Source organism: Canis lupus, chromosome 8, assembly GCF_003254725.2.
Source record: "Canis lupus dingo isolate Sandy chromosome 8, ASM325472v2, whole genome shotgun sequence".
Classification (NCBI taxonomy): Eukaryota; Metazoa; Chordata; class Mammalia; order Carnivora; family Canidae; genus Canis; species Canis lupus.
The window spans coordinates 49088936-49103401 of NC_064250.1; the positions used below are offsets into that span (position 1 = coordinate 49088936).

General features: G+C 42.4%; 1 protein-coding gene across 2 annotated transcripts in view; it reads left to right on the plus strand.

Moving 5' to 3' along the window:
* The window catches only part of IFT43 (intraflagellar transport 43), an 81776-nt gene that overhangs the window by 15765 nt on the left and 51545 nt on the right, over window positions 1–14466 (plus strand). Inside the window, exon 1 of one of the 2 annotated variants that reach the window (XM_025443001.3) lies at window positions 703–763. The exons of the other annotated variant lie outside the window; for it this stretch is intronic. Coding sequence (XP_025298786.1) covers window positions 716–763 — 48 coding nt within the window. The 5' untranslated portion in view covers window positions 703–715. Of the gene's footprint in view, window positions 1–702; window positions 764–14466 lie in introns of those variants that run through there. 2 annotated transcript variants of the gene reach the window in all.

Sequence of the window (14466 nt, forward strand, 5' to 3'; positions counted from 1 at the left end):
ATGTTAGCCTGTTTAGCCAGTTGCTTTTATATTCCATTTTAGTCTCTCCGTTGGCCTTTTAGGTATAGTTTTTTATACTTTATTTTAGTGGTTGTTCCAGGAAATAGAATATACATCTGTAACTCATCCCTGGCTACATGGAGTTACTATTATAGCCCTTCGCATAAAATGTGAGAACCTTGCAAGTAGCATAAGTCAATTGACCCATTATCCTGTGTGCTGGTGATGTCACATACTTTAAAATTATTTACTTCAGAAACTCCACAGTACCACCTGTTGCTTCATTTTAAATAGTTGTCATTTAGAGACATTAAGAGGAAAAGATAATCTTATATCTATCCACATGTTTACCACTCTGGTGTTCTTCATTTCTTCCTGGTAGAACTAGGTTTCCATCTGGCATCATTTCTCTTTAGTTTGAAGAACTTCCCTTAGCATTTCTTATAGTATGAATTTGCTAAGAACCACTGCCTATTTCCTTGGTCTGAAAATATTTTTTATTTCACTCTCATTTCTGAAGGATATTTCCATCCACATAGAGTTCTGGATTGAGAACTTTTTTTCCTTTCGGCACTTTAAAGGTCCTCATTCCTTTGTCCTCTGGCCTTGATTGTTTTCTGAGGATTGTTCTCCTTTGTGTAAATCTTTTCTCCTCTCTCTTGCTGCTTTAAAGATTTCCTTTTTATCTTCTTTGGTTTTCAGCAGGTTGCCTGTGATGTGGCTAGCTGTGATTTGCTTGGAATTTAGTGAGGTTCTTAGATCGGTAAGTCAGTATTTTTTACCAAATTTGGGAAACTTTAGGCCATTTCTTCAAATATATCTTTACCCCATTTTCTCTCTCCTTGTTCCTGGGACTCCAATCACAAATGTGTTAAACTGCTTGATATTGTTTCATTGGTTTGTCTTATATTTTTTGTCCCTAGAGCATTGTTAATTTTTTTCCCTTTTATCTTTTTTTTTTCCTTCAAACTAGATATTTTCTGACTTCAAGTTCAGTGATTATTTCTTCTGCTGTCATCAAACTAAACTTTTTATCGCAGATATGGAACTTTTAAGTTCTAAATTTCCATTTGTTTTTCTTTCCTTTTTTTTTTTTTTAAATGGTTTGCTTCTATTAGATCTCCCATTTGTGCACTCATTCTGATCATCTTTTCTTTAGAGTCCTTGAACATAGTTATGATACCGCTTTAAAACCTTTAGATGAAAAAAAATAATAATAAAAAAATAAAACCTTTAGATGTTAATTCCAATACCTAGGTCATCTTGGGGTCAGTTTTTGTTGGTTTTTCTTTTGATTTTAGGTCACATTTTCATGTTTCTTCACATGTCCAGTTGTTTTTGTTTGTACACAGGATCTTGTGGCTAATACATTGCGGAAACTCTGGATCATGTTACCGTCCTCTGAAGAATGTTTATTATTGCTTTAGTGTAGGCAGTTTCATTATTTGCAGAGCACCTTGAACATATGAAGACTTGCTTTTAAGCTTTAATAGGTCAGGTCTAGTTTGGTGTTGCCTTAGTCCTAGAGTGAATCCTGTAGTCCTGGGTCACGGTCTTTACTCCGAAGGTATTATTCACTTGAGATTTCAATGGAAAACTCAAGGTGCATACCAAGTACCTTCAACCTGGTGCAATTCAGTCCAATTTCTGTCCCCTGCAGGGAGCAGCAGTCACAGTCTCATCTTTACTCAGCAATTTTTTGTACTTTTTTTTTCTTTTTGTCTCTTTAGCAGTTGCTTTTCACTGGGGTTCTCGATGCAGCTCAGGTATAGCCTAAAGGATTTTAGGGGAGTTTAAATGCAGATCTAGGGCTCCTTTCTTCCCAGGATTTCTCCCTTTCTATTTTTAGTGACTCTGGCAGCCCCCAAATTTGTCCTCAAGCCAATAAAACTGCAGCTTCCTGCTTGAGTCCTAGCTGCTTCAGTTGCTGCTCAGATTGAAGAGTGCACTCAAGGGGAAAATCCATTTCAACATGGATTTTTACCCAGTACAGTTTTTTTTGTCTTTCAGGGGTCAAGTCCCCTCCAGTTTCTGCCTGCTTTTGTTTGCCCTCCTGTGCCTTCGAATAGTTGTTTTATATATTTCATGCAGAGTTCATAGTTGTTATCTGTGTGAACGTTAGTAGGATACAAACTGCTCTCCCATTACGGAATCCAAAACCTGCCAATTGCTTTTGAATTGTTTCAGAATCTATTGTGGTTGTTTTTCCAAGTGGTACTGTTGGCAGGAAAAGAATGAGAGTGGTTGTTGCAGAAACAGATTATGTCGATTTCGTTTTAAGATAACTAATGTGGGCGTTCGGGTCCATTAGCTACTGAGACAGAAAGTGTTCTGACCCCAGTGGTGCACTTGGAAGTAATGGTCAGAAACATGGGTGTGAAAGAGCCCAGAGAACTGTGATACAGTCACCAGGATGGCAGGGCCCATTCATGCACACATTGTGCTGAGTGCTCCGAAAAATTAATCTAGAAAGGCCTCTAAAGTTGGGGAGGTTGGTAGTGGATTATTTGAAGGATAGGGAGGTCTTTCTGTATATACAACTTCAAACTGAGTAGCAAAACGTATAGATTAAGTGACTACCTAGGTCATGCCTGTTGTGTTCGGCACCATCACCTGGGAGGAGTAGAATGGCTGGCCTTCAGCCTTTCTCCTTCCAGAAAGGGGGATTGCGGGGAGGGGGGGGGGGATGAGAGCCTGAGAAATCAATGCTGGGCTTGAACTGACAAGCTGAATAAGAGATTGAACATAGCATGTTGTAAGCCCAGTCTATGAGGAAGTTTTTACGAACATGAGAAAACCAAGAGCAAATGTAGCAAGTCTTTCATAAACTAAATGTAATCAAACTCCTGGTTTGTATCCTTCCTCTGGAGAGATTGAAAAAGTCTCTTCTTTAGTGAAATGATGAGAGGAAATGGTTTTTTTTTTTTTAAAAAGATTCTTAACAAAACTAAAAACTGTTAATTCTGTACTATCAACCACCTCCTACTCCCCACAAACAAACTTTGTCTTTTGAAATATTGACAGCCCATGAAATTTTGAAGTTCAGGAAATCAGTTCTAGAATCTTTTAAAAAAAAATTTGTAATTACTGAATTACTCAATGTTGGGAGTGGGTAGAGTCAAGTGTGGGTGCTAACTTGCTGGACATGATCTTGCATATGCTAGCACCTTCTCCTCTTGCTTCCACAAGTGAGGCAGGATAAAAAAGAACTGCAGCGTGGGCCCTATGGTATCCAGCATCTCACCATGGTGACAAGCGAGGAGTAGAGCCATGCATTGCTCTTTCTAGGTCTTCTGTGATGGGGACCGCCAGCCCACAGTTTAATACTTCTTTCAAGCTCCCTCCCTTTCTTTTCCATCATCGCCCTTTGAGGAATCTTGTGAGAGATCAGGTTTCTTAAGGCATAAAGGTTACAGCTTGCTCCTCTGTTCTCAACTTCCTCCAAGTGACTCTACTCTGGATCTGGTTGAGGTAGCAAGTCTAGACTGTTCTTATCCAAAGTCACAGGTGCCAGGAGGGGTTGCCTCTGGAGTTCTGGGAATTTACACCCTCAACATCATGCACGTTTCTGGCTTCACACATGCCAGACAGATTTTAGCAAACTGAGAGGAGTTAAGAGAATGACAGATACGTATTGCTTTTGATTTATGATGAAAGTTGAAAGGAATGTTTGTTTTGGCTGGACTGCAAAAAGTATGGGGGAATGGGGCATTCCTTTATAAGTGTCTGGAAGGTATAGACTCAAGAAGAGGGAACAGCTGCTTTAGGATGACCCAGAGGGGCAGAAATGAGATTAAGAGGATACCATCCAAGGTGGAAAAATCCAGGGTGAATTTTAAGAATGATTTTTGAGGCCGAAATATGTTCTCTTTGGATCAGCCACTTCAGCAAACTGCTGGCAGCCCCAACTCATGAGTCATTTGAAGTGGGCAGTTTGATGACCGTGTACTGAGATATGGGAAATGGGATATGGGTCTTTTATTACAGAGTATGTGGGAATATTTGGTGAAGTGTGACACCACCAGAGTAATTGCCAGACACTGTGATTGTCCTAAGCATCACATTTATTTCTCAGTGAGCAGCAGAACTGTGGCTTCCTCTTCTTGATTCAGGTAACTTTAAAGAATTTCTCTGTCTTCAGGGAGGCTGGAATAGGTAAGAATTGGATCCTTGGAAGGAAACTTGTGCAAGGCAGCCCCCGCTAAAGGTCTCTGCAGTGTTTGCCTGACAGAGACTTCCTGTTGTCTCAACCCTAGGCATTCAAGATTCTTGGCTCCAAAGTGTGCATTTTATTACCATTATGAATTCTGAATTCTGATAAATAGTATGGCAGCCACTAGCACCACCATTTACTGTGTGCTCTGTGCCAGAGATGGTCTCTAGTGTTAACAGTGGATCTGTAAGAAACTCAGGACCATTGTTGTGTTTCACACGAGGAAAAGAAGGCTGAGTGAAGACATGACTAGCTCAAGTCTGTACAGCCAGAAAGTGACGATCCTAGAATTTGAAACCAGGACTCTCCCTCCTTTCCCTGCAACCTGTCCCTCCACCCCTCCTTTAAAACTATGGCTTGTCCCATTTCCTTCTTTCTGGCAAACTCCCTTCTCCCCATATTTAGTTACTCATTCTTCAACCTACTGCTCTGTTGGTCTGGGGAGCATATCTTGTGACATGCAGTGAGACAGCCACTTTTTAAGTTAGAAGATTTATATTGAACTCGTCTTAATATGGTTTGGCCCAGTGCTCAATGACAGTATAGTTTATTTTTGGCATCGCTTCTTAATCCTGACTTTACCCTTAACCCATCTTTCGGCTGACTGCACCAAAGAGGTAAGGGTCCGACCAAGCTACTTTCTGGTCTTCTCATCTTATTGAACACACAATGTCATGAGCAGAAACATCTTACCCTGTGCCCAGGAAGTAAAGGAAGGAGATGGTCCTTTTGGTTTGGTCTTCCCAAGCTTTACCCTTGTCATTCTAGTCTCTCTCATTATTAGGAATTTTTGTTTCAGCCCAGACAGTCTTTTCTGTAGCTCCTCTGTCTTTTCAAGCCTATTCTAGCTGGCATGCATCTAATGTCCAGGAATTCATGTATCACCCGATTGAGTGCCAAGCTTTGGTGTCAGAGACTTAGACTTGAATCTTTGCTCTGTGACTTTCCAACAGGATGACTGTAGGTGAGTCAACCTCTCAGTTTCATTTTCTTCATTGGTGAATGTGGTGTGTGGTGGCATGAGGATTCTGTAGAGCAATCCTGCGAAAGCTATGGCATGTAGCAAACCCTCAAGGGATGTTGGCTAGTATTATTATCATTAGCTATGAATTAGTATATTCTTTGTCATTGCCTAGATTGGCTTATTTGCCATCGATCCAAGTCTTTTTGCTTATTCTCACTTTTCTCTGTACCTAGTCTTCTCTTTTTGTCTCCATCTCCTTCATACCAGCTCAAACCGATGATAAATATTCTATCATCATATATATCTATTAGCCTATATCCTTTCTCCTTGAACTGAAAATACCATAATTAATAGACTCCTAGGATCACAAAATTATAGCACTGAGAGGAATCCTTTCTAGCTTGAGTGAAAATCCAGAATCATGGAACTAGTCAGTGGTAAAATCAGGACTAGGACCTAGATTACTTGGTGTCCAATCTAGTGTTCTTTCCACTACATTTTTTTCTTACCCAAATTTCACGTACCTGTATATATACACAACTAAAATATAATCCACAGTAAGTTGAATTTTGGGGGAGGGTGTAAAGAAGCACTTTGTATAGAAAGCTCATTCTTCTGTCACTGGTAGCTCTGACAGGGATCTCAAGACCAGAGATTTGGGGTGTAGAGTTGTTTTCTGGTCCTCAGGGTGTTGATGTTAAGAATTCCCAGCTATGAAGTGAAGAATATCTCTCCCTATTCAGCATGGGTCTTTCCTGAACAGATAGATTCATGAACAACCCTCATTGTGCCCCTCCTCATCATCATCTCTGCCTTTTGTCTCTTTTGTTAACCTAAACTTTATATATCTGATTTCCTTCTTTTTTTAACTTTACATTAAAATCATAAACATCCAGAAAAACAGACACAATAAACACAATAGTACAATGAACAACATATACTGACCACCTAGCTTCCACTATTACCAATAACAGCTATATTTGCATGAATATAATTTATAAACTATTTTAAAATATATATTTATGTGTCATATTTTTTTGCTGAATTATTTCAAAGCAAACATCATGACATATCACTTTAATACTTTAGTACCTATCTCTAAAAAATGAGGATGTTTTCATAAAAATCCACAATTCCACACCCAACAGTGTTCGCAGTTCTCTAACATCATCTACTATTACTCGGTCCGTATTCATTTTCCCCAATTGTCATCAAATGTCTTCTATTTTTTAAAAAGGATTTATTTATTTATTTGAGAGAAAGAGCACACAGGAGAAGACAGGAGGAAGAAGCAGACTCCCCACTGAGCAGGGAGCCCAAGATAGGGATCATGACATGAGCTGAAGGCAGATGCTCAACCAACCAAGCCACCCAAGTGCCCCTCACATGTCTTTTATGGCTATTTTTTTCAAATCAGTATCTAATCAAGAACCATTTCATTGCATTTCTCTTAAGTCTCTCTTAATTTAGAATAGTCTCCCCAACAAACACACCTTTTTAGTGGTATTGACTTTTTGGGCCAGTTGTCCTATAGAGTCCCCCCCGCGTTGGATTTGTCTGATTCTTCCTTCCTGCTCTCACTCTTATTCTTGCAGTAAGCTGGAAATCACATCAGAAGGCTTGATGAACATTAGCAGCAGGAGTTTTTCCCAGGTGGTGCTGTGTGCTTCGAGTGGCAGCGCCTCACCTCCCACTGGTAATGCTGCCAAGTTTGATCAGTGAGTTAGGGTCATGATAAGTATCTCTGTTGTGAAGGAACATTTTCTCCCTTGTGACTACACGTGATGTATAGGGAGATTCTTTGGCACCATGAGAATGTCTAGTGCCCCATCAATCAATCTTTCACCCAATGGCTTTAACATCTACTGACACCCAAGTTTCTTTCTTATACTTAAAACAGATTTTACATTTTGTTATGTCTATTTCATCTTGAAAGAGCTATGCTTACTCCCAGGGGTTCACTTTTTAGTTTAGATGATATCCATTACCTTCCATGACCTTAAATCCATGATGGAGAAACTGAGCTATGGTGCATTAGTTGTCACATCCAGGGTGGAGGCTGGAGGCAGAAGTTGGCAGAGATGGAAGTGGGCTTGGAGGACAGGTCTGAGGAATGCACACCAGCCCCTGTGTTGTACCCATGTCCTTAATCAGTGTTAGTCTTGTCTCTCATCAAGGATATAAGAACACCTTTCTTGGCTCTTTTGTCAGGTTGCTAGAGACAGGAAGAGAAGTTTGCTTTTAGCCAACAATCAAGGGTTGAACATGGGAGCTGGGTTGGCCCTACGAGCTGGGAGATAGAAGGGTGGTGTGAAGTCTACAACATCTTGCCTAACTGAATGTCTTTGCTGTTGGGAATTTATGTGTGTGTTTGCACTGAATTTTTGAAACAGGTTGCTGTTTGGATTTGGGACTGATTCATACTGTAGGGGTTTCTCCGGGACTTTCGAGAGTGTGTGAGAAGTTTCTAAACCCAAAAGACTCCTTTTTTGGCACTGCAGCATCTTTTTCTATTTCGGCATCTTAAGAATCTGGGGGAACCATATAAAGATCAGAAGCAAGTCTGGCCCTAAAGGCTCCCTGTGACAGAGTAATTCCAGTTCCTTGAATCCTGGCCCATTCGGATAAGGCCATATAAAGCGGCTGTTTCCTGAATCGCCTGCTCCCTGCATCTCACAGGCTCCTTTTTGTAGAATGCTGGTATTTCAGGACCGCAACCACTGGTCACGTGCTTCCAACTCTTTACTCTCAGTCTCTCCTGCCCCCTGTTTATTTTTGGAGAGAGCACATTTTTGCTTCTCTTCAGGAGCTATGTGGGGTCCTGCCCCCTCCGTCCATCAGGCGGCAGCCCCAGCAGGCAGTGCTCATTTCCCACACTCGGAGACGTGACTCCAGCTTTCAAGAGAGAACATGCGGGATGCACTGCCTGCGGGCTACTGTCACCCGTTCCTATTTCTGGCCCTCGTGGTGTTGCACATTTTAAGACTCTATCCTTCTTAAAGCAAGTTTGGATAGTGTTACCTGGCAGTAAGTCTGCCCAAATTGGAAATGGTTTTCCCAGCAGATGTCTCGGGGCTATGCCTCTGTGTTTCAGAGCAATGTAAAGGAGAAACCAGGACTTTTGAAATCTAGAATCAGGTCTTCTTTCTGGCTTTTAAGATCACTTGAGCTGTCCCCCCCTTTCACTGCATCCAGGGTGGATTTTTGTTTGTTTTGTTATATTTGTTTTCCCTCCTCCTAACACGGGGATAGCAAACAGACTTCTTCCAAAGTCATGACTCAGATTGGTAATATCTTCCCAAGTGCTTGAAGGATTCTGGAGTTGCTGGGCTCCATGAGAAAAAATGCCAGGACTCACACTATCTTAGCCTGCCTAAAGAGTGAGTTTCTAGTTTAGAGGATGAATGAAGAGTAAATTCCTTTTCCTTTAAATGCCCGGGTCATTACACAGAGAACTCAGACACATAATATTTGAGAGCAAATAAATCATACATTCGGGCAGCCCGGGTGGCCCAACAGTTTAGCGCCGTCTTTGGCCCGGGGCGTGGTCCTGGAGACCCGGGATCAGGTCCCGTGTCAGGCTCTCTGTATGGAGCCTGCTTCTTTCTCTGCCTGTGTCTCTGCCTCTCTCTCTCTCTCTCTCTCATGAATAAATAAATAAAATCTTTAAAAAAACCCATACATTCATGTCCTCTTGTCCTACCCAGACCTGATAGGCAGGAGAGGGAAGGACCCCTGGCCCCAAACCAAAGGCCCATAACGAAAGGGTTATAACTTTGCACCACTCCAGGCAGGGACCAGAGCTCTGACGGTCAGGCTGGGGAACGCATGCAGGCCCCTAAAATCCCCCAGCATCTCATCTGTCACCTTGGGAAAGGGGAAGCAGAGTTCTGGCTGGGCTGGTCCTAAAAGGGGCAGCAGGAGTGGTGTGGCCTATGAGTGTGTTCTGTGTTTCAGATCACCCTGAGAGAAAGCTGTGGCATGCTTTTTGAAACAGGGCTTCCTAAGTATTTAGATGTCATCATAGCTCTTAGGAGGGGCAGCCAAGCACTCACAGGCTGGACTGTCCATGCAAAGGACCTGCCAGACCTTTCGAATTACACTGCTAGAAGCCAGTCATCTCCTTACATTTCAGACAGATCATTTGCACCTTAGGTCAAACCGCTGCATTATGATCACGTTGCATCCGCTTCCACTTCTGGCGTGCATTGTAAAGTAAGAGTTGCCAAACTGCTCCCTCCTCCCCCACCCCCAGGAGTTTCCCAGGGACTTCTACCCCTGACGATCAGTGAATAGTGTTGGCTGTCGCCCAGTGTTATGTGCCATACTGGAATCCCTATACCTTGAATCTAGGTCCTTTAGAAATGATTTTCCTTTTCATCTCTGTTTGTATTTGAAATCTGTGAGGTTTCCTTTCACTCTCCTTGTCCTCAGCACTTCCTGGCCTGGCACATTTCTGTTTAGTCTTCAGTTGTGTACTGCGTTCTGTCTTCATGATGACCTTGGAGAAAGTATTCTGGTAAAACCACCAGAGATGGCAAGAAAACTGCAAAATTAAAAAAAAAAAAAGAAAACTGCAAAATTCAGGGGAACTGCACCATGGTTGAGAGATTCCCCCTCAGCTTGTCTTTGGACCTTGAATGCAGCTTGTCCCTAGAATAAACCCCTGTCTCCATCCCTGACACCTGCCTCCTACCTCTGATGCAGGCTCCTAAGTTTTCAAGTGAGCCTGACGTGCCGTCACATGGAGTTGATACACACCCGATGCATGCGAATGTGGCCTCTTCTCTGCCTCACTGAACAGGGGCAACATTTAAGGACACAGGTGACATCTGCTTTTTCCATCTCATCCCACGCACATAGGACAGTGCCCAGTTCCCCACATGGGGAAGGAAGTTAGATTCTGGGGAAGAGCCTTCATAACTTAATAGTGATCAATTAAGTCTGTTTCATCTAGACAGGGTAATCGTGGGTGGCCATAACAAGACTCATAGGAGGGAGTATTAAAAAAAAAAAAAGTTTTTACCCTGGGACCCAAAGTCCTAGACTGAGCATAAGGATTTCCCATGAGGGAGGAGACAACTCCGGCTTCATGTCCCAGCCCTTGCTTGCAGAGAGCATGTTCTGCACGCCCCTCTGGTCTCCCATGTGCCCCTGCACTGTCTCCTGAGTTTGGCCGAGACTCCTAGTAGGGAGAACAGGCCTCGGCCCCACTCTGCCCAGAGAATTTCTTGTCATCTCAGGGAAGAGTAGCTTAACACAGTTTTTATGACATCATGTCAGCTCTTGAAGTCTTCAGTCACTTGTGGGAAAACCCTGATTTTGGAAGCAGTTTTTCAGTCCTGTGGAGTGTGGAGGTGTGACTCTTATGTGGTGATCTTTTTGTTTTGAAACTGCCGTCCTAATGTAGCAGCTGGTCCCATTTTGTAACGGGAGGAGCACGAGAGAGTGTCTTTGTGCTGCCTCTGGCGGGAAGGGATTTGTACTCACTGCCCCCTGCCCTCCCCCCTCCCCAGTCATGGCTTCCTGGGATTTGTGGTTAAAGGAGATAAAACTGGTCATTTTGGTTTTTAGAACCTTAGAGAGCTTTATTAACCACATAGTGTCCCTTAGTAGTCAAAGCGACAGCTCAGGCCAGGCTCAGAGAAGTCTTTTTTTTTTTTCTTTTTTCCAAATGGTAGTATATTTTATTACCTACAGTGTAACCTTTCGTATATTGACATTAGTAATAATGATGATGACGGCAGTGGTAACAAGGAAGATAGAGTACTGACATGCCAGGCATTGCTCTAAGCACTTACTGTACAGCGACTGATTGAGTCCCACAGTTAAGCAGTTTCTCAGAAGAGTGCATTTTGACAGACGTGTATGTTGCTTGTGCACCTTTTCCATGCTGCGTCACCTCTCACAGCCCCTTCGGTCCAGTCTCTGTTCCTTCCATTACAGTTGGCACCCACACCCTGCAGTAGAAAACCGCAGAGATCACAGGACAAGGAGGGCTACCCTGCCAATGCCACACGGGCCCCCTGCCTTCTTATGGACTCCCAGCATCTCAGTGCTGGCAAAGCTCCAGGTAGACTTGGATACCCTGACCATGTGGCACCTTGGATTTGACTTGGTTTGTTCCATGCTTCCCAACACCCAGAGCAAAGAGAAGAAAGCAGAGGAGCCCAGCTCGGAGAGTGTAGCTCAGAGGTCACATGCCCAGCTGCCTATGGGGGAGCTGGGCAGGTAGCCTCCGGGAGTGACATGGGGCCAGGGGTAAGACACAGGCATCCCTTCAGCGTGCACACTGAAGTCGTAAGGTAAGCTCATGCTTCCAGCCAAGACATATGCTCTTGCCCATTTTTCTCAAAGTGCCTGGCCTAGCTTTCATGTTCCCACTTCCGCTGGACGTAGGCACGCAGAGACAATTCTGTACTGGAAGACAAGCAGCAGCACAAGAGCAATAGGAATAGGTGGCAGTTGGCACTTGACTTTAGCAGGAAGGAGGCAGAGAGGGAGGGTGGGGACCTAGAATACACAGGTCCTGTCTGCAGGGGCAGCTGCTACTTAGCAGCCCCAACATGATTGGCTCTTAGAGTTTTCAAGAGAAGCTGGAAAATGACATTTTATATGGAAATCTTCCAATTTTTCAAAAACAGTGGCTTAAATTTTAGAATGAAAACACACAAAAACACTGTCTGGCTAAACACAACGTGTGGCCACAGGTCTGTGACCTCCAAATTCAGGAATGTTCATTAACACAAGATGGTTCTGTCCTTGGGTAAAGAAATATGGGATATTCCCTGCAGAAGCACAGGGAAGATGGCCTGTAGGCCAGAATGCTTTAAAACATCCTCAAGGGGCCTGATGTGGTTCCATTCAGTTCTCTTTTTAACATTTCGGGTCTCCCTGGCACAGTGCCTTACACACAGTAGGAGCTCAGTAAGACAAGATTGTCAGTTTGTGCTTATATACAACTTTGACTTGTGGTACTTTGGGTGTATTCTGATTCCAGCTCGTCCTTACAGTTCCAGTGCTCATGCTGCCCAAACAGTTTAACCTCTGAGCTTCAATTCTGGATTCCTAGGAGAGAGAAATTGATTGGTTCCAATGGGATCACACTGGTGCACCCCTGATTCAGTCAGTGTCTAAGGGCATGGGGGTCTTGGAGCAGGCTTCCCCTTCTGGCCTAAGCATGGGTGAGTATGGGTGGCAGGTGCACCAGATAAAGATGTGTGGACTGGGAACCAGCGGTGAGCATCTCTTGGTATATCTTCTTTGGATATCCCTCTGGTAGAGATAAACAAAAGCTTGTTTTCCACTTCTGCATTTATGTCATTTCAAACAGAGTCCTCTCAGGTAGCTCCATTACCTGCCTCTAGCATAGAAAACTCAAGTTTGTTTTCTGTAAAGTGCTACTTAACATTTCCTGGAGCTGAGTTGGATGCAGGCATTCTAGGACGTGGTTTCTTCTCGGTCAGGCATTTCCAGCAGATTCTGGCTCACCCTGGAGAAAAGCCCGTTATCTAGATAGAGCATGTCCTTGGCAGGCTGCGGTGCTACTAGAGAAGCCAGAAAGGAAATGTATCTTGGTGCAAAATAAAATATCAAAAGCATAAAGGTATTTTGGCATGTTGAGAGGATGTTTTCTTAAAAAGTTACAAGTTAGGCTTTGAGTGATAAATTTAAAAGGATGTTGCAATGACACATTTTTGTCCAAGTTTATGCAAACCACATCCTTCCTGCTATATTGGACCACTGCTTGTTTTTATAAAGTTTTATTGCAACACAAAGACACCTGTTTGTTTACTTCTTGTCCATAGCTGTTTATTGCCCTACAGTATCAGAATCAAGTTGGAACACAGACTCTATGGCCCGCAGAATCAAAAATCTTTACTACCTCGCCCTTCATAGAAAAAGTTGGCCAACCCATGTTTTCATCCACTCATCATCAAAGCATCTCCTTAGACTGAGACTGACGGTTATAATTCTATGCCATTGTTAGAAAAAGGAATTTGATACTTCAAAAAATAGTCCTGGGCGAATGCTGGGGAATGGAATATAGGAAGCATTCTTTGCTCTTTTATCCAACTTGACTGACTCAGTGGATTGCTTGATGTTCCCTTGGGATTTCCAGTTGCAATATGATGGGCCAGAAGGCCTGTACTTGGGCTTCTGAATGCATCCTTGGCAGGTGAATCCTGCTCCCCAAATACTCTGAGTAGATTTTTAACCCACTCATTTAGTTTATATCTGTTAAGCAAACCTCTCATCTTTTTTTAAAAATTACCTTTCTGTTTATAAAAGTAATATAAGGTGATTATAAAAAAAATCAGAAAATGCACAAGAACACAAAGAAGGGAATTAAAAGTTGGCTACAGTTCTGCCACTGGTGTCCCCTCTCACTCATGTACTTATAGCTAATTAACACTAGATATTATGTATTAAAATTTTTTTCACCAAATTGGAAGCATATGCTCACTGTTTTACAACATTTTTTTAAAAGATTTTATTTATTCACAAGAGACAGAGAGAGAGAGAAAGAGAGGCAGAAAGAAGGAGAAGCAAGCTTCCTGCAAGGAGCCCGACCTGGGACTCGATCCTGGATTGCAGGATCACTCACAGAGCTAAAGGCAGATACTCAACTGCTGAGCCACCCAGGCGTCCCTACAACATGTTTTTTTAAATTATTATTTATTTGTCATTTAAAAAATATTTAAATTCAATTTGCCAACATACAATATAACACACAGTGCTCATCTCATCATTTTTTTATTATTTAAATTTAGTAAGCCAACATATAGAAGAATACCATTAGTTTTAGATGTAGAGTTCAGTTATTCATGAGTTGCATGTAACACCAAGTGTACATGGTTTTTAAAAGTTAACATATACTGACCATTCTCATTTCATTAGGTATTCTTTTTTTTACCACAGTTCTTCACTATCACATAGTATTTTCATGTGTGTAGTCCATGATTTAATTTCTTATTGCTGTCTATTTCTATTTTGAATTTTTTACTATTCACAAATGGTACTATGTCCCTAATTCTTTCTTTGGGATAAATTCCCTGGATTAGAATCTCTGACTTAAAAAGTATGGGGCCTTTTTAAGGCTTTCAGCAGACTTTGCCAAATGGCCCTCCAGATCTTGCTTTTATATACCCACCAGCAGGGCTCAAAAACACCTTGATTTTGACAGTAAATTAGAAAGATTACTGTATTTTTATTTGAAAGATTTTGATAGAATATGGGTTGAGGTGGCCTTCACCTAATCACCTGCATGCCTGAATGCCAATGGTGA